The 22,904-nt window shown below is 61.7% G+C and overlaps 1 protein-coding gene across 2 annotated transcripts; it reads right to left on the bottom strand.

Annotated features, from left to right (window-relative positions):
- Positions 1-3,758: 3,758 nt before the first annotated feature.
- On the bottom strand, positions 3,759-21,361 carry ASIC1 (acid sensing ion channel subunit 1). 2 transcript variants are annotated; one of them, XM_036399966.2, is made up of 13 exons: positions 20,942-21,361; positions 20,754-20,823; positions 19,954-20,348; positions 18,926-19,121; positions 6,465-6,615; positions 5,857-5,984; positions 5,519-5,669; positions 5,383-5,439; positions 5,146-5,299; positions 4,969-5,060; positions 4,641-4,720; positions 4,443-4,547; positions 3,759-4,209 (listed from the first exon to the last, which is right to left on the bottom strand). In XM_036399966.2, exons 3-13 carry the CDS (start codon positions 20,316-20,318, stop codon positions 4,105-4,107), a joined length of 1,584 nt encoding a protein of 527 aa, XP_036255859.1. In that variant the 5' UTR covers positions 20,319-20,348; positions 20,754-20,823; positions 20,942-21,361; the 3' UTR covers positions 3,759-4,104. The 2 variants fall into 2 exon arrangements, with proteins under 2 accessions (XP_036255859.1, XP_036255858.1); XM_036399965.2 differs by lacking the exons at positions 18,926-19,121; positions 19,954-20,348; positions 20,754-20,823; positions 20,942-21,361 and adding an exon at positions 7,341-8,092.
- Between the last annotated feature and the right edge of the window lie 1,543 nt (positions 21,362-22,904).

The raw sequence follows: 22,904 nt of genomic DNA, 5'->3' as shown, positions 1-22,904 counted from the left end.
AGCCCCTGTTCCCTGGTGCTGGAGCCTCTCTTGCTCTGGGATGTGTTTGGAAGGAGGTGGATGCGCCTTTCCCAGGGATGGAGGGCTCTGATGTGCAGGTGGGGCAGTGACACCCCTCACCTGAGCTGCCCTCTGTAACGTTCAGGAGGAATTTCTCCATGGAAAGGGTGTGAGGGGCTGCCCTGGGAGGTGGTGGAGTCGCCATCCCTGGAGGTGTCCAAGGAACAGCTGGACATGGCAGCTCTGGTGGGGATCACTCATAGTTTGGGCTTGGTGATCTTTTCCAACCTCAGGGACTCTGGGATCTTAGGGATGAAATTTATGGGGAAAACAAATGGCCACGAATGGGCCCACTTTGTGCAGGTTCAGGCAGAGGAAAAGGATTCCTGTCTCCCCTGGGGTTCCTCCAGAGCAGGAGGTTGGAGTTAAAGGCCACTTTCTGCAAGTATTAACATTAAGTTCCTTCTCCCTGAAGCAGTTTCCTGTGCTCAGAGAGAAAAGGGACACAAACCCAGTCAGCATTAATCCATGGAAAAAGCCAAGTGCGCAGTCACACCACGAGTATTAATTAAAAAATTAATGATGATCATCTGATGAGCGCTGCCTGCAGCCTGGGGGTCCCAGCACAGGGAGGACGTGGAGCTGCTGGAGTGAGTCAGGAGGAGGCACCAGCATGATCCGAGGGATGGAGCAGCTGAACTGGGAGGAAAGGCTGGGAGAATTGGGATGGTTCAGCCTGGAGAGGCTCGGGGTGACCTCATTGTGCTCTTCCTCCTTTCTCCTGCCCCGAGGGTTTGGTGGAACAGCTTTGGAAATGCCTCCCCTGCACCTGCTGGTGGCTCCATGGAAACTTTGGTGCCCAGCCAGCCTGGCTCTGGCTGCAGGACAGCAGGACAGCAGCACCCGGGCTCTGGCATTGTCCCTCAGCTCCTGTTGCCCCGGCAGCCAGCGAGGGGGGACTGGGAATTCTGGCCCACGAGGGGAGGTGGTGGAATCTCGGGATCTCCACAGAGCCTGAGTGGGATGGATGTCTCCATGGGCTGAGGCTCTGTGGATCCTGAACGGGCTGAAGGTCCCTGGATCCTGGTCAGGGTGAGACTGCCTGGATCCCAAACAGCTTCAGATCCTGAACAGATTGCAGGTCCCCAGACCCCAAACGGCCTGAAGCCCTGCATCCCCAGCAGGCCGATGTTCCCAGCCCGCTCCTACTGTCCCACGATGCTCTGATGGACACGGTGGAGGCTTGTGCCTGCAAGGAGCAGCGTTTGCTGCCCATCCCGGCGGTACCTGCTGCGTTCCAGGGGAATTGCAGAGCTGTGCTGCCCCTGGGGCTCAGACACCTCCCCCGAGCCCTCTGGAGCCCTCGGAGCCGAGCTGTGACAGATGGACGGGGTGAGCTGCAGCTCCCGCGGGGATTACGGCTCCCGGAGCCGGGGGTGCCGCAGGGAGGGAGCGGGCACGGCTGGGCTGTGATTAACCGGGTTCATTAACGCCCTCCTGGCCCCGTTCTCCTTCCAATCCCACCCCCTGGCCTTTGCAGCTCCAGCTCCGGCCAGGAAGCGCCAGAGCGGGGTGAGAGTGCTCTCGTTGAGATGCAGAACTGCATTTCTGCCATTTCCAGGAGCCAGGGGACACGGTCGGAGCCAAGGGACCGGGGGGAGGGTGGGTGTGGGTGTGCGTTGGCATTTCAGCCTTCCCTGCCCACTCCCACTCCCTATTATTCGGTCTCCATGGAGTCCTGAGGGCTTTTTTTGGATGCCCACTGTTGGATCTGCTCTGTTGTTACTATTGCTCTTTGTAGCTGGAAATTTTTAGGACGGAAGGTGTGTGTTGTATTTGGGTTGTGCTCCCAGGGTGAAATTCCACCTGGTGACTCCTGCTGGACCTCAGGTGGGTCCCAAACCATGGAGGTGCTGGAGCTGTCAGGGATTAAGAGCTCTGTGAGTGTTAATTCTCCTTTCCCTGCTCGAGAGCAGGAATCACCTCCCTCCTCCAGCTCTGTGTCCCTTGGGAGGAATTCCTTGGGAAGGCAGCGAGGCTGGAGCTGGATGAGGCACCAGAGCTCCCAGGAAAGGGAGGCTCAGCTCAGCCTCAGCTCTGACCCAGGGCACACTCTGCTCTGCTCTGGAAATCTGGCCCAAAGCTTTTTCCTCCCCTTCCCTTTCCCTTTTTTCCCCCCTTCCCTTTTGGCTCCGTCCCGGGATGAGGCTGTCCCCACCTGCCTCCTCAGGGGAGCATTTCCAGCAGCTCAGCAAGAGAGAAAGGCTCGGCGTGGGGGAGTTATATCATTTATATCATTCTTTATATCATCGTTGTTAAGAGTAGCAGGTATTGATGTACAATGCATCTGTCATCTTATTGTGCTTCCTATGAAAATGTGTGTACATAGTACAGATACCGGAGAGAATTCCACACTTTATACACTTGAAGGCATTCAGAGATCAGTAACAGAAAAAAAAATGGCACAAGAACAAGGCCTATATGCTACTGGATGGGTATCTACACTGGCATGATGCATATAGATATATATATATATATGTACACATATATATATAGTCATATATATTATATATAAGAAATATAAAATGCCGATGACATAACAAAAAAGCGTTTTCTTCCACAGGTGAGCCTCAAGGTCAAATCCCAGCCCCATCTTTAAAAGCTTGAATGGGAAAGAGAAAGAAAGAAAATAAATAAATGAAACGTGATGAAACATTAGGAGAAATCCATAAGAAAATTTATGGATGTGGCCGACCCGTCGTCTTTGGGTGATCGCTGGATACAAAGGACTGACCCCCAGTTCCTAATTTTGGTCAGGAAGCAAATAATAAGAATAAAAATGACAAGAATAAAAAACAAAACTGCAGTTTAGAAAAGAAAAAAAATTACTAAAAAGACTTATTGCAAAAGCTCTTAAAGATAAGTAGCACTTGGGCCCGGGGAGGGCTCTGGCCTGGGGGCTAGGAGACGGGCTGGGGGGGCCAGACAGGGACCCCAGAGGGGACTGGTGGACTCTGACAGGCCTGGGGGGCAGTGACCCAGTGGCCACAGACCCCAGCCAGGGCAGGGCTGTGCCAGGGAGGGGCAGCAGAGGTTCTGGGAACCCACAGACACCCCAAACCCCCCGGGGCAGCAGCTTTTGGGGCACAGCGGGACTGGAGCCCCAGAGCCCCCTGTGAACCCCGAGGGGTTGGGGCTCTGGTGCCTGCCCAGCCACGGTGGTGCCAAGAGGGTGTCCCCAGCTGGGGACAGATGGGACCAGGAGTTTCCTTGTGCCCTTCTCCCCGAGGATGGCCGGGTTTGGGGCCACAGGGTTCCCTGCGGACAGGAGGGACCGCGGGGCAGTGCTGGAACTGGCCAGGCTGCCCAGAGCCCAGGAGGGGCGGGCAGGGAGGGACGGTGCCCGGTGTCCCCAGAGCCCAGGTGGCACCTCCCAGCTGAGCCCCCTCCGGTGCTCCCGGGGCTGCTCCCGAGGCAGGGCCAAGGGAGACGTTCTGGGCAGGTGGAGCTGCTGCGTCTTCGTGCTGGGGGCGCCCGGGCTGAGGTCCCGGGGGACAGAGGGGCTCTCCAGGGATTCCCAGGCTGCCGCCCTGTGCCGAGCACGCCAGGGGCTCCCCGATGAGCCCCCCAGCAGGCACAGGGGGCCCAGCAGGCGCGGCCAAGGCGTTGGAGTAGGATGAGCATGGAGACGATGGAGGACAGACGGACAGGGCTGTGGATGGAGACTGCGGCCGAACGGCTGCTTCTTCTTGGCTTCTGGGTTTTAGTTAAAAAGGCCGAGGGGAGCCAAGGGGGAGCCGGGGCAGGCCCGTGCCCTGGCCCACTGTGCGTGTCGCTCCCGCTCCGCGGGACGGCCGGGCTGGAGCATCCTGGAGTCTCTGAAGGAGCAGGGCAGGCGCAGAGCAGCTGCCGCGGGGGCTGCGCCAGGGTCTGGCGTTGCCCGACCCCACTGCCCGCCCCGAAATCCGAGGCCGTCGCTCTTGTCCGTGTCCCACCGTGCCGAGGAGCAAAGGCCCCCTAGATGTGTCTCTCTGCTGGCGCTGGCAGGGAGAAGGGCAGCTCTCGCAGGGCTTTGGTAGCTCAGGTTGTACATCCAGACGTCGGTTAGCAGGTGAAGTCCTCAAAGGTGCCCCGGGCCGGGTGGTGAGGTAGGATGTTGGCTGCGTACGTCATGCCTGCTGGGTGCCCCCGTATGCTTTCACAGGGATTCTGCAGGATAAACGGGATTTTGGGGCCGCTGCTTTCATCCAGGTTCTTGCAGAGACCCAGTGCCATCCCCCCACAGCATCTCTGCCTGGGCCTTCTGCTCCTTTCCCAGGGGCTCCCCAAAATGGTGACTCCCCACCCCTGAGCTGCAGGAGGGGACAGGCAGGAGGGGACAGGCAGGAGGGGACAGGCAGGAGGGGACAGGCAGAGGGGACCCTGCTGTGCCCCACACTCACGTGGCGCTTCACGTCGTCCATGCTCAGCGCGACGCCCTTGTCTGTGTTGTTCCTCTTGTGGTTCTTGCGGCACTTGCCCCGCCGGCACAGCCGGTGCTTTATCACCTGCCAGAGCCACGTGTCAGCCCCGTGGGGCTCAGGGGTGGCCCTTCCCCATGTCCCACACGGGCACAGCCTTGGGATGGAGGAGACACTCACCTCATAGGCGTAGTCAAACAGCTCCAGCACTGTGAGGATGCTGGCCCCAATGAACAGCCCCATCTGCCCTCCAATGTCACCTGCAGAGGAGACGGGAAACCACCAGGGTGGCCTCAGTCCAGAGCTGGGTGGCAGAGGGAGCAGAGAAAGGGGCAGAACTTGTCACCACTGTGACTGGTGCCTGAGGTGCCCTGCTCCACATCTGTGCTCTCAGCTGTTCCCAGTGCCTTGGGAACAGGCCATGGTGACAGGGCCAGCACGAGGCCACCTCGCTGGGGGACTCTGGCTGGGGACTGTCACAGGGCTCCCCAGAGCCACCAAGACTCACCCAGCAAACCCGCCACCTCGTACGCCTTCTTCTGCTCAATCGTCTCATAGTTGAGGGCTTCAAAGAAGATATCCAGCACCAGGATGTTCTCCCTGTGCAGGACAGAAGTGGCATCAGGCTGAGGTTTGGGATGGAGGGACCAGACCCTGCTGCACTGCCGTGGCTGTGGCACCTTACCCGATGTACTGCTCTGACTTGTTGTACTTCTTGGCCAGGTACTTGGCCGAGGCCTTGCTGGGGATCTTGACCATGGAGAGCTCTTTGCCGTAGCGGGTCATGTTGCAGGGCATCTCACAGATGCAGTACTCATTGTCCTTCTCCACCAGGAAATCTGTGCAGGGAGAGAGGGGGATGGCGAGATGGAGAAACCCAAGGGCGCAGCTCCGTCCCACCCCCGGGGCCGGGCAGCCTCACCTAAGGCCGGATCCGCGCACTCCTTGTACTGCTCCGGGGTGCAGTAAGGGGCATCGCCTGGGGAGACACAGAGCAGGTGTTCCAGGTGGGAGCACAGCGGAGGGCAGGGCCGGGCTGGGCCGGGCACGGGGCTCACCTGGCATGTGCACCATGCGGCAGTTGCAGTTCTCCACCAGGTAGCGGGTCTCGCAGTCGATGCGGCACGCCGTGATGCTGTAGGTGTCGTAGAACTCCGAGTCGCCCGCCACGGCCTTGCAGTCGCCCCAGGGAGGCGGCAGGTAGATGAGCTGGGAGGGGAGAGAAGCCGGCAGTGAGGAGAGAACCCCCTGCAGTTCAGGGACAGACACCCTCGTGGCACTGGGCCCCAGGACAGGGCCTCCCCTCCATCCAGCGTGGGGACAGGGACACAGCGAGGAGGCTCTGCTCCCACAGCACAGGGTGGGAGGGGACATCCCACACCTGCCCAGTTCCTACCCGCTGCTCCTGGCAGGACACAAAGGTCTGGAAGCCGGGAGCCACCCCGAAGCCCAGCTGGTCGATCAGAGGGGGCTCGTCCTGGCTGTGGATCTGCACCTTGATCCCGGCTTCGAACGAGGTCTCGTCTGTGGCAGAGAGAAGTGGGGTGAGCACAGCACTGTCCCTGCTCCGAGGGGCTGTGCTGAGCCTGCTGGGAGAGGGACCACAGCTTCTGCCTCCCATGCTTCCCCTGGGCCAAGTCATTCATCCATGTGTCCATCTATCTGTCCATCTGTTTGCTGCACCATGTCCTTGCCCCCCCACCCCGACCCCCCTGCTCCACACCCAGGAGCGTGGCAGGGAAAGTATTTGACTCTATTTATAAACAAGTGATGGCTGCGTGTCTAAACGATGGGGAGTTGCCATGGCAAAGAGCAAAGACAAGGAGGAAAAGGGAGAGAAAAGAGCAGAAGTGATGAGAAATGGAAGGAGGGAAGAGAAGGGAGCCTCAGGCATGTGGATCTATGGTCTGGGGAGGTGGGAAGGGGCTGGGGAGGTGAGGAGGGGCTGGGCAGCACCCCAGGAGCTGCTGGTGGCCGAGTGGGCCTGCTGGGGCAGGGGGTTACCTGTTTCCCCCCACACTGGCAGGTACTCGTCCTGCTGGATGTCCAACATGATCTCCAGGCCGTTGCCAGTGCCCCCCTTCATGGTGATGAGCCGAGGCTTCCCGTCCTGGCCTGCATTGAAGGTGTAGCACTTCCCATAGCGGGTGAAGACCTGCAGGAGAGGACACAGGGCTGAGGCTGAGGCCCCTCTGTGTGCAGCCACAGCACGGAGCCAGGAGAGCATCCCCAGCCCCAAAATCAGCCATCCCAGCCTGGGCATGGTCCGACCTGGGCTCCTGACCCACAGGATCTCTCAGTGCGGGAACTGCCCATCCTGGCCCTGGTAGAGGAGGAGATGTTCCCACAGGGATGGACTCAGAGGAGACACTGCAGATTACAGCCCCAAAGAGCCCACGGCAGCTGTGGCTCCCCAAGGTGGTGGCACTCAGCCTGATGCCTGCACCAGCGCCTCCTCCAAGCCCTTCTCCATCCCTGCAGAGGACAGGGCTGGACAGAATCCTGGACCCCCCATCCCTCCTCAGCTGTTCCAGCTCTTGCCTCCGGCAGCCGGCACGGCCCCAAAACCATGGAGCTGCTGCCAGCCTGGGCAAGGGGCATGTGAGGGCAGTGGGCTCACACCACATGGTGCCCCACAAGCCCTGATGGCACCAGGATGGAGGTGCCAGGCACCTCCTCAACAAGCACAGCCCCGGAGATACGCTCCATGTCCCACCAGAGCAGCTCCACAGCGGGGCCGTCCCCAGCTCTGGCAGATGGAGCTGAAATATCAGCCAGTCCCTGAGCAAGCTGCAAGGGCACCATCACCTGCCCTGCCTGATCCGACACCGAGCAGCTCCGGAGCTGCTCCCCGTGCCGGGCCACCCTGGGGCTACTCACCGGCGCAAAGTCCCCGGGGCCGCAGCGCTGGCCGCGGTAGCTGCAGCTCAGCAGCATGTCCTCCAGCTGGTGGCAAGTGCGGTTAAAAAACCCGTACAAATTTAGGGGCTCGTCCTCCTCCCAGGGTCCCGGCGGGGCCGGGGTGAAGCCCAGCTCCATCCCAGGCTCGTAGTCCACCAGAGGGGCCAGGTAGAGCAGGTCCTCGTGGCTGAGCTGCGAGAGCCGCACACGGTTGATGTTGCAGAAGGTGACGGCGGGGAAGGTCATCTCGGGGCTGTCCTCCTCGCTGAGCAGCGTGACGTGGTGGTACTCCAGGTAGTAGGCGATGCGGTCAGCCACCTGGTAGAGGAAGATGGAGAGGGAGAGGAGGAAGGCCAGCGCCCACAGCGCCTGCCGGGCGCCCAGGCTGCCTTCCACGAAGATGTGGCTCAGCCCGTGCAGGGTGCAGCTGCTGGCAAAGGCCACGAAGTCTGTGGTTGCCCCTGCGTCCTCCTCGTCCTCTTCATCCTCCTCCTGCCCATACAGGAACTCATCTGCTTCATCTTCTTCCTTCTCAGTGGCTGCAGCATCTTCTGGCGCTTCCTCACTGGAGAAGGAGATGGTGCAGAATATCTGGAGAGGCATTGCCCAGCCTGGGGGTCCCAGTTGTAGTGTGGAGGTCCTGGCTCTGGTACGGGGGTCTTGGCCCGTGCCCTGCCCCAGCCTGGGGGTCTTCAGTCAGCTCCTCAGTAGAGAGGGGCGGGGGAGAGCAGGGAAGGAGGAAGGGGCAAGTGTTCAGCGAGGAGAAACGGAGAAGGGAGAAGGAGTGAGACGAGCGGGAGTGAGGGAGAGGAGCAGAGGGATGCTCGGAGCCAGGAGGGTATATCAGGAGCAGGAGGGGAGGAGGAGCGAGGGGCGGTTCCGCGGGCTCCCCGGGCCCCCTGGGACCGGCCGGCTCCGGCTGCCAGGACAGAGCAGAGACATCACCGCCTCCAGAGGCGCCGCGGGAGCTCCCGGGGCTGCCTGGGGGCCGAGGGGCTGCCAGGCTGGGGGCACGCAGTGTGTGCAGGTACCCAGTGCTGTGTCCCCACGCCGTGCCCTCCATCCTGGCGTGCTCCAGCCCTGGCAGCCCGAGCGGCTGCTCCAGCCAGGCCCAGCCCTCCCTGCTGGGTCCCCGGCCGCCTCCAGAGCCGCCGTATGCCAGGCTCTCTGCGCTCATCCCCAGGCCAGCTGGAGCCAGAGGTTTTCCCAAAATGCCCGTGACACTGTGCTGGTTCACTGGTGGTCCAGGTGGGGGGAAGGATGCTGTGCTGTTCTCAGGCTCCTACGATGCTCCTCCTGCCCTGGCAGTGCCCATCCCTGCAGGCTCTTCCCCCTGTGCCGCAGGGCACTGGCGCGTGCACGTGAGAATCCGGCAAATCCAACATTCCCAGTGGTGTGAGGTCTGTCCTCCTCTGAGCAGGGCTGGTCTTGGCAGGATTTGGGTGCTTTCCAGGCAACGAGTCCTTCTGCAGAGCCCAGTCAGTGCTGGGAACGTCACCTCATGTTTTGGATTCCAGTGGGGCACAGGGAGGCCCCTCTTCCTTCAAGGAATGGCTCCAGGCCATGTGCTGCTGAAGCAGCTGGGCTGAGGGTCCCAGGGAGCAGCTCTGGTGCAGGATGCTGGGATGGAGCTGCCGGGAGCATGGGTGTCTCCTCCCTGCAGCAGCGCAGCCCCTTCTCGTGGTTTGCTGTTTTCCTGTACTCAGCACTTCATAAAAGCATCCAGAGACCACAGAGCAATCTCCAGCCCCATCCCGGCACTGGGGGAGAATCTAAATCCGGCAGCACTTGGATGTGCAGGGGCTGGATGGGAGCTTTGGGCTGGTGCCTGGGTGGAGAAGCTCACCCCAAGCCCTCAGTTCAGCTGCTGTGACTCCTTCCCTGTGCACCCTGCGGGGTTCCTGGCCCCTGAGCACATCCTGGCACACATGGACACCACAAACTGGGAGAACAAATCAGTCAGGAACTCAGTAAAAATCTGATCTGACACCAGCACAGTTATCAGAGATTCCTGGGCAGGTGATGCTGGTGGAACAGGCACTGGGGATCCCTGCCAGGGGCAGTGATCCATGATGTGACACTGGGGTGTCCCATCCTGGGGCTTCCCAAGCTCAATATTCCCTTCAATAGGGCCCTTGTGTAAGAGGGACACTGGCAGATGCTACTTGGGGACCTGGGAGAAAGAATGGATGACCTTGGGGATGAGCGCCAGAGCCACGGGATGAAATTTCATCAGGCCAAGATCAAGGTTAAACCTTTTGGGAGCATCCCAGAGAATGTGAGATGAAAACTCTGCCTAGAAAAGAGAGTCAGGAAGGTGAATTGGGTGGCTGGGAGCCACCAGGACACGGGGGCCAGGTCACAGGTGCCCTGTGTCTGTGGTGGGGATGAGCTGCAGCCACAGGGCAGGGCTGTAACAGCATCAGGGCTGCTCCTGGCAGGGGTTTGGAAGAGCTGGGCTGCTCCAGCCCTGTGGGAGCAGGCTGGGAACACACTGGGCTGATCCCACACAGGCTGGCACGGAGGATGCTCGGGACAGGTAGGCGCTGTCCAGGGTTGGGCTGGGATTTCTGCTGCTCCCAGCTCTGGCACTGGGTTCCTGTGCCATGGCTGTTGGGGCGAGAGGAGAAGGGAAGCAGAATGAAGGGATTGCAGATTGAGAGGGGTGTTTAGCCCCTCAGGGCTCGGACAGGTGAGCCGTGCTGCCCGGGGCCAGCGGGCTGTCCCTGGTGGTGCGAGCGAGGGGCGGATCCGCTCCCTCGGCGCGGGGAGGTTTAATGTGTCTTCTTGGGAGCGATTGCAGCAGGGGGAGAGAGAGAGAGAAAGATGCTGTAATGAAAACATTCCATCATCGACTGGGGCCATTAACCTGCTTCGCTCGGCTTAAGCAGCTCGCGGGGTGCGCCGGGGCTGGAGCCCAGCAGCAGGGCCCGGCTCCGGTTACCGCCACCTGTCCCAGCGCCGACACCCGAGCCGGGTGAAGGTGACCGGGGACGGCCGCAGCCTGGGGCACGGCGGCACCAGCCAAGGGGAGCGCGTCCTGACCCCCAGATTGGGGACAAAGTGCGGCCGTGTGTTGCAGGCAGGGGGGTGCCGTCCTGGTTTGTGCAAGTTTTGGAGATGCTGGAGGAGTCCTTGGGCTCGTTCCAGCTCCTCCCTCGCCGGGAGTTATTTTTACCCTTTCTCAGGTAAATCTTTGGCGGGGGCGAGGGACGGGGGATGCTATAATTAGCCGTGACATCAGCCCCCGTGGCGGGTGCTGGGGTGATGCCGCCACACCCGAGCCGGCGCTGGGACCGGGGATGCTCCGTGCCCTCCTCCCCGCCCCAGTGAGAGCTGTGGGATGGGAGGACGAGATGGGTTTTTCCTGCCTCCAGCACCGTGTTTGGCCACTGTCCCGGCGCGGTTCGGCCCCGCTCGCGGCTCTGCGGCTCCTCACGGGCCTGGGAAAGGAGGTTTCCCGGAGCGGGGGAGCACGGAGGCGGCGGGGGGGGAAGCGGGAGCGGGATTTGACGGCAGCAACAGCACATTTCACAGCCTGTCACGCTTTAATGGCAGAGGAGATCAAAGCCGGGATGGAGTTATTCATAGAGATAAACCAATCCCCGAGGAGGCGAGGAGAAAACAACATTGCAAGCTCTGTTATCCCAGGTCTCCGAGCCCCGGGGAGGCTGTCGCCGAAAACGCCCCGGGAGCTGGACCCGCTCGGTTTTGTGACGGGCACTGCCCGTCCCTGCCAAGGACTGGCTGAGCCGGGGCTGAGCTGCCCACGTCATCCCTGGGGGTGCCCGCAGGTCGGAGCTGGCTGCGAGGAAGGGATGGGATGAGGGGTGGGATGAGGCAGCCAAAGCAGCGCGTGGGGGTGGACATTTGGGGCAGACGGAGACCCCACGGCTGGGTTGTCCTGCTCCCACCACGCACCCGGGTGTGTGAATCCAAAGGCAGAAAAATGAGGTTTTCCACGTGTCTTGGCCCAGGGATGTGCTTTGCAGCTCCCGGAGCTGCCAAGATGGTGGTGGAGGCACCGGCAGCGCTGCCACCGCTGCTCCGGGCGGGATGAGCCGCTCTGGGACGGCTCCAGGGCTGCAGATCCCTCCTGACCCCGGCCAGAGACAGAGCAGAGGCAGCCAAGCAAGGTGGGATTGCCCGGGCAGGCGGGATCTGCGCCGGGACTAATCCTGCACCCCTTATCAGATGCTGCCACCTTGCCTCGGCTCGCTCCGCCAGCCAAGCCGGGCGCAGCTTGTGTTATCCGGCCCTTTATCCCCCAGATTAGACGCTTCACAGTGGATTAGCATGTCACATTCTAATGCAGAAAAATTGATGATTAAAAAGGAGTTTTTCCTCTGTATTATTCCCCACCTCCGCCTCCTCTCCACCCCGTCCCTGCAGGCCCAGCAGCCCCAGCCGCGGGCCCCGCTGATGCCGCGGCGCTGGGCGATGCCAGAGTCGCCCCCTGGATCCAACGGGGTGGGAAACGGGAAGCCGAAGGTGCCTTTTTCACACCATTTCCCGACTGCTTCTGGTGGCAGGGGTCCGGTACTCCAGGTGCCTGTGCCATTCCAGCCCCGTGTTCCCAGCTGCAGACTCAGCACCTGCAGCACAGGACTTTAATAAAAAGCACATTATGGTGAGTAATGTGCTAAGTGGACTTCATTATAGAGCCAGGGCCTCCCTGGATCCCGTTGTTCCATATGATTTCATATCAGATGAGCCTTATCTCCTCTCCAAACGCTTCCATTTAAACTCTATTAATCTTTCAAAGCTTTCCTGGGCAAGCTCTTCCCAGCCAGCCCTGCCGGGTGCCGGTGCTGCTGCCCTGAGCACTGAGGCCACCTGCAGCCACGCTGGCCCGGGGTTTAGGGGGGCTCAGCCGGGACCCCCCCGCAGCTCCGTGGGCAGTCCAGCGTGTCCCTGGAGCCTTGGCTGTGATCCGCTGTGACGGCTCCGCAGCCGCCGCATCCTCCTCCCCGGGATCTGTTTACGCTCCTATAATTGAACCTGTTTGTAGTGCTGAGAGCTTCCCGGTGATTTCCCCGCTGGCAGTGTCCCTCTGTGCCGTGCAGGGCTCACCAGGACTCCACCAGGACGCGGAGGGTGCTGCCGAGGTGTCGCTAATTCGCGGCATCCGGGATTATTCCCGCCGACCCTGATCCCAGCGCCTTCCCGTGTTTCCTGCCGATCGCGAATCTCCCGTGAGCAGGTTGTGATTTTTTCCGACATCCTTCACAATCGCTCAGCCGGTTCATGCAGGCAGATCCGAGCCGGCAGTTTTATTGGAGGGGGGAAAAGCCCACGGTGTTCCGGTCTGGTTTCCTTGCTGCGCTCGCTCGCTCCGGCTCCGCACGTATCATGCTTTTCAAATCTAATCTAGTCCAAGCAGAGCAGTCACACAGCCCTGGCATGTGGTGCCTCTGGAAGGGTCTCCCTGTCCCTGCCAGGAGAGTGGGGGTTTAAAATCCCTGATAAATCACAGAGTGGGTGGGAACACCCTGCCCCAGCTCCGTCCTTGGGCTGAGAGCGTGGATGCAAACACACCAAACACTCCATACAGAAAAAAAACCCCTCCAAAAATAAATAATTGGTTATAATATCCAAGTGTCAGGGCTGTATAAATAAATAAGAGCCAGTGAGGAGCTCCTTGAACCCTGGCTGGAGCAGGAATTGCAGCGCTGCCTCGGGAGCCCCGGCCAAGCTCCACAGGCGATAAAACACAGGTGGCTCTAAACAGCCAGAGATATTAAACTGAGGCAAAAAGGCCATGAGCCAGTTCATTTCCTGGCTCGGGGGATCTGCCCCCTCTAGCATGGCTTCTCCCCACTTGATATCAGGGAGAGAGGGAAAATGGCACCAGGAGGTTCTGGGCAAGTCCTTTGGAACCCTCAGAGAGCACCTTGCTATTGCCCAGCCTAGGGCTGGGAAAAACACCAAAGGGAGGCTGAGGGGAACAGCTTGGAACCCCTCATCTGCTGCTGCTGTCCAGGGCTGTGCTTCCAGCCTTGGATCCCTTGGGACACACGTGCCCTGCCCTCAGCTGTGAAATCCTCACCTCCATTGCGGTCAGATACCACTCGAAAGCCTCCTCATCTCCTCCAGCAGCCACAAATGCCATTACAGCTTATTAATAATCATTAATAATTCATTTGTTAATGAGTCTTTATGTGCAAAGGCATTACAAGAGGAACAGGATTGGCCAGAGGTGAAGATGAGATGCTCTGAGCTCTTGGCACGACACCTCTGGGTGTGTGTGGTGCCTCCAGCTGTGTGCGGCACCTCTGGGTGTGCAAAGTGCTTTGGGGTGTGACATCTCCACCTGTGCAAGGTGCTTTTTGTGTGTGTGACCCCTCTGGGTGTGTGCAGAGCTTTGGGGGTGTGTGACCCCTCTGGGTGTGCACAGTGCTGCTGTGCAGGGGGAGATGCTGGGACTGGGCACGGCCCCTGGGCAGAGCCAGGGACTAAATGACACTGCCTGAGCCTGACCCTGATCCCACAAGTCCTTCTCCTCTAATCCCACCGTTTCCCAGAGCTCTGAGGTGCTGGATGCGCCATTCACAGCTCTAATGAAGTGGCTGTGGGGTGCAGGCACGTGGTGGCCTCTCACCGTGCCACTGTGTTCTCATCCCTCTTGTTCCTGATCCTCTTCTGCCCCATCTTGGCCAAGATCAGTGGTGGTGGGCTCAGTGGGGCTGGTCCCACGGCGCCGGGGCCGTGCTGTCGCTGTCCTGCCGCAGAGGGAGAGTGAGGAGCAGCCAGCTTCCCATGAGAGTCCCATCCACGTTTGTGTCAGTGTGGGGTGAGCAGAACCACAGCCCAGAGCTCCCCTGTTCTGCCTGAGCAGGTCTGGGAATGCTTGGGTGAAGCTGGGACAAGGAGGCAGCTGAGGAGCAACGCCTGAGTGTCTCTGCTCCCTGCCCGAGGGCGAAACAGCTCACGGCTGCTTTCCGGATGATTTCCTTTGAGCAAAATACAGTGATACGGGAAAATCTCCGAGCTGCCGAGCAGAGCTGGGGCACTCCCAACCCGCTGCACTTCCCGGGAGAGCCGAGTCACCACCAGCAAACGGCTGCGGTCCCGTGCGTGGCGGCTCCTCTGCTCCGTCACCTCCGATTATCTCGCCCGTGTCCCGCTGGCTTTGCTTCATTCGTCTGGAAAACGGGGCAGCCTCGAGCGTCAAACCCTGCTGCTGGTCGGCCGCGGAGAGAGGCCGATGTGGGGAAGAGTTTGGGCGGAGTTTGCCGGTGATCCAGGTGAGGATGCTCAGCCGGGCCCCTGGGGACACCACCGGGATGCCCGAGGTGAATCAGTGCCCAGAAACAACAGATACGTGCCAGCAGTTTCCAACGCTTATAAGTTATTTAGGAGCCTGTGTGCCGCTTTAAAAAGTGATTTGCATAAATCACTCGAATGTCTTACAGGATTTGTAAATGCACCGGCTCTGCTGGGGACCGTGGTGGGATCTGCTGGGGCTCGGAATGCTGCTGGGAACCAGCCTCAAACCAGGTCTGGGGCCGGTGGCCGTGCCTGGTGCCCACACGCTGTCCCCAAGTTGTTTTTCCAGAGCCAGATGGACCCATGCGGTTTGTTTATTAACTGTCAAAAGCTCCAGGAAATGTCTGGGTATCAGTAATTCCCGCGCCCGGTCTCTCCAGCTGTGTTGGAGATGCTTCTCACTCCGGCTCCGTGATTATCCACTAACGCTGCACGGCGGGGGAGCTCTGCTCGCCGCGGGGCTCCAGCCTTGTGACTGCCGTGGGGGGCTACGGGGGGCCAGGGCTGCGTTTGGGGCAGGGGCTGGGGCCCGGATCCCGCGGGGCTGAGAGCCAAGGGGAGCAGGGGAGCAGCAGCACCCGCGGCTGAGCCCCCCTGAGCCCGCCCTACTGTGCCCACCCCTCCGAGATCCCACGGGGGCTGCAGGACAGCCCAGTGCCCACCAGCAGGGCAGGTTTGACCCACACAAGGGGTTTTTGTCAGGGGGAGAAGCTGCCGTGCTCCTGGGGAGGCAGGAGCAGAGCTCCAGCGACCCCCGGCTGGAGCGAGATGGGCCGTGGGATGAGCAGGGAGCCCAGGGGTGCAGAGAGGTTTTGGAGGTGCAGAGGGGCACACACTGGGGTGCAGCAGAGTCTGAGGGGTGCAGCAGGATCTGGAAGTGTCTAGTGGGGTTCACCAAGGCGCAGTGGGGTCAGAAGGAGGGTGGGGAGGCCCAGTAGGGGCAGTGGGGTGCTATGGGGAGCAGGATCTGTTCTCCATCACGGGAGCTCCTGCAGTGCCCCGGAGATGGGAGGAAGGAGGAGAGGAGGAGTGTGGTTGGGGTTTGCTGGGATTGCTGCAGACCCTTCCCGCTCCCTGCCTGGCTCTGGCTCTGTGCACCCGTGGTTTCCAGGGCAGAGGATGCAGAATCCAATGCAAAAGGCAGAGGCATGATCTCCACGTCAAACTCAATTCTTCCCAGTGCCAGCTCAGCCCTGGAGCCTCATGGAAACGGTCCAGAGGTCTTAATCCTCTCCAGCTCATCCAGGCTGTCCCATGCTCACTGCCCAGGGCTCTGGGCTCAGCCACCGTGCCCCAGAGCAGGACAGGGAGCTTGGGATGGGGCTCTCCCTGGAGTGGGTTCACAGGGTGTGAGAAGGAAAAGCTGCAAATTCACATTGTGCCGTCCCGGGCACAGCCACTCCTGCCCCCCTGGCTGCACCAACCACCCAAAAGGGGCTTCCCAAGCACGGGGCACCTTCCCGAGGTTGTGCAGCCACAATTCCCATCCTGGGGTGTGGAGAGGAAGCTCATCCTCTGCATTTCTCCTTTTTCTCCGGGATTTGGAGCCCAGAGATGGGAGCCTCTCCCTTGCTGGGTGAGGCGCCACTGCCGTGGGTGTGCGAGGCCCCGGGGAACCTCGTGGTGAGGGGAGGAAGGAGCAGGAGCCGAGGGGGGGCCGAGAGCTCCCGCAGCGGAGGGAGGACTCCAGCTCATAAATAATGAAGTAGGAAGAGTGAAACATTGATCTGTGCTGCTAATGAGGGTGCCGGGGAGCGTGGCCCGAAACGGGGCGACAGCGAGGGCGAGCCCCTCCTGCAAAGGGAAACACGTCTGTCCCCTGCCTGTCCCATCCCTGTGCGGGGCTCTGGGCACAGCCCTGGGCACAAGGAAACCTCAGCCCACGTCCCTCAGGGCCATGTCCTGAGGGGGGGTCAAGACTGGCCCCTCAGCTTTGTGTTTGCCTCTCCAGGCTTTGAGGTCATGCCAGGATTTTGGGAAGGAGATCAGGGCACCTCCCTGTGCATCCTTGTCCCTGTCCTGGGCTGCTGCAGGGGGGAGCTCTGGTGGGCACCAAACACTGCCCTGCTGCTGGAGGGGCTGTGAGGAGCCAGGGCAGAGCTGGGGTGGGCCAATTGTCCCCCCCCGGTCTTTTTAAAGGGTTCACTTTGCAGTTTGGGATGAGTCTGAGCCTGCTCAGCTCCACTGGGGTGTCCCTGTACCCTGCACACAGCTCGGGGGGGACATGGAGGGGGATGAGCAATGCCAGGACCCCGATGTGGCTGGTGATGATGTGGGATGAAGGAGGAGGTGGGAAGAGCTCAAATCATCCCAGGATGGGCTTCTCCACAGCACCCAGCACGAGCCCCCTGTGCTGGGGGACCCTGTCCTGGCTGCAGGTGATGCTCTGAGCTGACCTGGGCAGCGAGACCAGCCCACAGCCCCCTGGGCTGCTCCGGGTGGGTGCTCTGGGGGGCACACGGGCGGTGCCCCCAGCACAGGGGGGTCTCTGCTCTGGTGCCGCTGCTCCTCCAGCCCGGCAGCGGGACCCGGCAGGAGGCGGCTCCTCCTCTGCCTCGTGTCACCCCAGGTATTTCGGCTCCAGCAGCCCCTCATTTGCATTCGCCGCGGCTGCCCCGAGCCCTCCCTTCTGCCGGGGACAGATAAGGCGGCACCGCGGCGTGTCGGGCCCCGGCGCTGCCGCCGCTCCTGTGCGGCCATCGGCATCGCCCCCGGGACCCCCGCCTGCCCCCGGGACCCCTGGCTGGCCCCACTGACCTCCAGGCTGGCCCCACTGACATCCAGGCTGTCCCCACCGACCTCCAGGCTGTCCCCATTGACCTCCAGGCTGTCTCCATCACCCCCTGGTTGTCCCCATCTGCCCCAGGCTGTGGGGTCTGGGCAGCTCCCAAAGTGCCCCTGGCAGATCCCTCTGGATCAGTGAGGGAACGGGGCCAGCCCTGGATGCAGAAGGGTCCCTGGACACTGAAGGGGCTTCCCACAGTGCCGAGGGGACCCAGGGCCCATGAGGGAAGGTGGGGTCCCACCAGGGCAGCGTGGGCTGATGGTGCAAGCCCGGTTCTGGTCCCCAAGCACCCCCAGCCCGGCCACCAGGCCCAGAGCAGCACCGAGCCCAGCTCAGCCCGTGCAGGGAGCAGCAAGGCAGCAGGAATTTGCTGCTGAGACAGAGTGCCAGGAGCCCATCCCAGCCCCACCACACACAGACCTCCCTGTGCCAGACCCCAAGGAGCAACAGAGATGCAGCAGAGAGCCAGCTTCCTCTAATCAAATCCATTAAATCATCCCAACCTGCTTGCAAGGAATAATCCAGGCAGGAATAACAAACCAGCTGCGAGCCTGTTTGGCTTTTGCCGGTTGAAGGGGATGCAGAACACAGGGATTTGGAACCCAAGAGATGGAGGGAGGCAGCAGGGATGAAGGTCCCTGAGGCTGGTTCGGCGCAGAAAACGCGACCGTGCCCTGGCAGGAGCCGGCATCGGAACCGGGCACGGGCTGGAGCTGGCCCTGCTGTCGGCCCTGCTGGAGGGGATCCAGCCCCCTCCGGGCTGCAACGTGCCTCCATTTAACAAATAAACGCCTCATGGCTGACAACAGACACCTGCTCGTGGAAAGAGCCCATGACGGGAATTTAATGCCGATGATTAAAATCACCCGAACTGCGCCGGGACTGGGCCCTGCACACGCCCAGCCGTGCTCAGCGTGGGACATGAGGGGGACACCCCTGGGCTGGTGACGAGGATGGGGACCCCTGAAGAGCGCAGGGACAGGGGCTCCACGCCGGAGCTGCTCGGGAGCAGCCACCGAGGCTGCCGAATTGATTAGGCAGCCCCCGAATAGCCGGCACTGTTCCGTCCCCAGCTGGATGGGGCCAGGCAGAGCGGGGATAAAGGCTTTATTGTGTGCTGGATCCACCAGCACAAGAACAACCTCCATGGCAGGGCGCAGCACGGAGCCACTGGGACCTGTGTTCCCAAGGGATTCTGCCATCCGTGCTCTCCCTGCTTCTCCACTGGAGCCTCCTCACCATGGCAGCTTCCAGCCCGGCACAACCCTGCTTTGCAGAGCCCGAACGATCCCGGGGAGCTGTGCCCACGTGGGAGCAGCCCACGGAGCTTTACGGAGCCACACGTGCTCCTGGGGACAGCCTGGGCCTTCAAACCCCAACGGCACCCCCTTAGTGATGGTGCTGCCGGTCCCTTCCGAGCTGGGAGGAGGCAGGAGCAGCTACAGGTGGGCAAACACCCTCCTTGCATGGGGGTAAAGGTGGCACTGGGCAGGGCCCACAGGTCACTCACCACTTTGAAGTCTTCGGGGGTGCACTGCTCCCCACGGAAGAAGCAGGACAGCAGCATCTCCCTGATGTCGTGGCCAGCCCGGTCGTAAAACTCCAGCATGTTGAAAGGTTTGGGCTTGAAGTTTCGGAAGTTGGCCTTGTCCTGCAGGATTTCCAGCTGCTTCTCATCGGCTGTCTGGATGTCTGGGATCTCGTATCTTGGGAGAAAGAGCAGGGAGAGGCTCAGGCCTGGCTGTGGTGGCTGCTCCCACTGGCAAAGGCCACCTGGGGTTCCCAGGAGCGACCCTGGCATGGGCTCAGCACAGCCCCACCTTGCACGTGGCATTTCCAGAGCATCCAACAGCACAAAGGGGCCCAGAGGCCCATGAAAGATGGCAGAAGGATGGATGAGGAGAAGCTGGGCAGTGGCCACCTTCCAAACCCACCTCACTTGTCCCACTGCTGGTCCAGCAGCACCAGCCCTGGTTGAGGCCATCCAGCCACCTGCCCTGAGTCTTTGGTGGTGTCCTGGTGAGATGGTGGCCTTGCTGGGACAGGGGCTGAATGTTCTGGGTCTCAGCTCTGCTGTCATGCCTGAAAAGCCCTCCCTGGGGCAGGAGTGGGGACAGCAGTGAAGCCTCTTGGCATTGGCATGGGCAGGGAGTGCACCAGGCTCCTGACAGCGGCTTGGCAGCACCGAGGAGCCACCACAGCCACAGCTGAGGGGCTTCCCCAGCCCAAGGAGTGGCGCCATGCTGGGGTCAGTGGCTTCACCTGCTGGCAGCCCTGGCCTCGCTGCATGGGATGGCTCCCAGACATGGCACTGGAGCCAGATGTGCAGGATCAGCCCCACAGGAACCCAGGGAGGTGGCCCAGGCCCTGCTGCATGTGCTGCACACTGGGGATGGGAGCTGTGTGTGCTGGAGCCATCTGGGGCAGCCCAGCGTGGGAGCCACATGCCCAGGAGCATCAGCAGGACCCGGTGGCTCTCGGCTGCATCCAGACTGACTGAGATGTCACCTGGGGCAGCCTCAAGGCACCAGCACCCACCTGTTATTGAGCAAGGCCAGGAGCTCGCCGGCGTGGTACAGGTCATTCTTGGTCACTCGGCTGAACCGAAACTCGTTGAGGTTGCAGAAGGTGACGGCGGGGAAGGTGAGCCTGGTGGCTGCCACCTCGTCCAGCTTGGTGACGTGGGGGTACAGGAAGTAGTACTGGATGCGGTTGGTGCAGACCAGGGCGAGCAGGGCCAGCGAGCCCAGGAAGCAAAGTGCCCAGACCACGCGCTTCAGCGAGAGCCGCTCGTACGAGAAGATGTGCGAGAGCCCGTGCAGGGTGGAGCTGCTGGCGAAGGCCTGGATGCTCACGGGCTGCCCGCTGTCCACCTCCTCCTCGTCCACTTTCAGGTCCATCATGGTCAGTGCCAGCAGCCCGGGGTGGCCACTCTGCCGAGAAGGGAGCCCGTGGGTGCCTCGTGGGTGCTGTGGGTGCCCAGCCCACGGCGGCCCCGGGCAGGGATGTGCCCGGCAGCGCCCGCCAGGGGCAGATGCTTTGCTGTGCCCTGCTCTTGCCCCCAAGCCTACATATATATATATACACACAGACATGCATATATATATATACATATATACATAAATACATTTATTTGAATGCAGCCTCTTGCATTTCCCCCCTCCCACCTCCCTGCCCTCCCCATCCCACGGCAGGACTGGGGTGCTGTGCCCACCCCCCCCCCCCCCATCACCATCACCTTATCTCCCCCTCCCCTCCCACCTGCCCCGCTCCCCCTCCACCTCCCACAAATGGCACTGTCGCATCGACAAACAGATGAAGGAATGAAGGATGCAAACCTGGAATCAGGGCCGGCGGCCGTGGCTGGAGCTGGGCTGGTGGTGCTGCCGCTGCGCCGAGGGAGCCGGGCTGGGAACACGGGAGGGAGCGGGAGATGTGCAGGCACCGAGGGTGCTGAGGCACCGAGCCCGGCAGCGGCTGGTGAACCGGAAAAGAAGGGGGGGAATAAAAATAGCCTCGTTGGTACCTTGGTGCAAGCGTGGGAGCGGGGATGCGCCGGGCCCTCGCTCAGCGCCGCGCGGGGGGACCGCAGGCGACCATCGCTGGAGAGGAGGCAGCTGCCGTGTGCGAGGAGATAAGAGGAGGAGAAGGAAGGCGAGCAGGAGGCTGCTTCCCTGCCAAACACATGGATACCTCCCCCTGTGGCTATCTGGGAGCTGGTGATTTCTTCAGATGCATAATCCGCATGAAGTCATTGTCTGAGCGCTGGTGGGGCCGGAGGCCGCGGAGGGGTGAGGGGTGCCGCAGGCCGGTGGGCAGCGAGGAGGAGGAGGAGAAGGAGGAGAAGGAGGAGGAGGAGGAGGAGGAGGAGGAGGAGGAGGAGGAGGAGGGAGAGGCGCAGGAGCGGCGCTCCAGCGATTGCAGGCGCTGGCAGGGGCTGTTGGTGCTGCTGCCGTGTGCATGTGGGTAATGTGTGTGTGCGTGTGCGTGTGCCGCTCCCATCCCCCGCGCCTTCCAGGGATGCTCCGGCTCCCCGCTCCCCGCTCCGCCGGACCCCCGGCCCCATCCCACAGTCCTGACCCGTCTCTGCCCTGCCGCGGCCTCCCCCGCCCTCCAGGCTTCACCCGTGCTGGCCCCAGCGCCGGGGCGGGTGCTGGGACAGCCCGGGCTTGGTCCTTTTGGGGGGCACCGGTGGCTTCCAGCCCTTTTCTGGCCGCGGGGCACTCGTGTCCTCGAGTGTCCAGCCGGGCTCACGCCGTGCAGCCCTGCTCTGCTGCCTGTGGCCGGTGCTGTCACGCTTGTCACGATGGATGAAGGGACTGACCCTGCTGGGCCCTCGCCTGCTCAGGACACGCCGCCCCTGTCCCAGCCCCGTCCCTCTGCTGCTGTCCCCGGGTTGCTCCCGAGGCAGGAGGCACCGGGGGCTCTGCTCCTCCCCGGGGCAGAGCGCGGGGGTCGCACAGCGCTGCCCGGCTGCCCCCAGTGCCAGCACATCACCCACTGCCTCCAGCTGCACCCGTGAGTGCCCCGGGGAGCGGGGTGCCCGCGTCACCCGAGCTGAGCCCCCGCGGCAGCGGCTCCGGGTGCGGAGGCTGCAGCAGGAGCCCGCCCACTGCTCCCAGTAAGGTGGCTGCAGTCAAATGGAAAAGGATGCTTCAATGTCCTTCACTAGTGTGATGTTGGAAAGCGACAGCCAGACCCCAGGGTTGGCACAGGCCGTGTCCCTGCCCAGAGGTGCCTTCCCAGCACGGCGTCCCCACCTGAACCACACAAACGGGAGCCTGGGCACTCAGGGATACAGCAGGGAGAGGCACACGTACCCATCCCCAAAATCCCACGGCTTGGGCACGCTTGGTTTGGTCCCTTTCTGGAGCATCCTCTCCCCTGCCCCAGCAGGATCCCTGGGTTTTACAGCAGGACCTGCTTGGGAGCCCCTGGGAGCAACAGAGCTGGGGGCCAGGGACACCCCTGAGCCTGTGCCCCCCTTGCCAGGCTCAGGGACAGCCCTGCCTGAGCCTGGGGACGTGGCTGCGAGGCCAGGGAGCAGCATTAGCATTCCCAGTTGGCACCAGCTCTGCCTTTCCCTTCCTGCTCCGTTCTGCATCACTCCTTGCCCAACAGCTGCCTGCTCGATGCTGTCCCTCTATCAGCATCCTGAGGGGAGAAGGATGTGCTGCTGGGATAAGGGAGAAGGACATTTAGAGAGTGGTTGTTCCCCCCTCCTCCTTCTCTTCTTCCAGATGAGAAGTGGCTCTCTGCAGTGGTTTTATTGACAGTAAATCCCCGGCAGCGGGGCTGGGCAGGGAGGGAGGAGGTCTCAGGCTGGAGCAGGTGAGCACGTGGATGTTCTTAGGAGTCCTTGATTTCCAGTGCACAAGAAACCCCAGGGAAGAGGCTCTGCTGCTTCCCCTGGATGGAGAACGTTTCATGGGGGTCTCGTGGAGCTGTTGGGGCCCCAAACACCCCAAACCCCTTTTCTACAGGAGCCA

Source organism: Molothrus ater, chromosome 30 (assembly GCF_012460135.2).
Source record: "Molothrus ater isolate BHLD 08-10-18 breed brown headed cowbird chromosome 30, BPBGC_Mater_1.1, whole genome shotgun sequence".
Classification (NCBI taxonomy): Eukaryota; Metazoa; Chordata; class Aves; order Passeriformes; family Icteridae; genus Molothrus; species Molothrus ater.
This window is presented reverse-complemented; position numbering and strand designations above follow the sequence as displayed.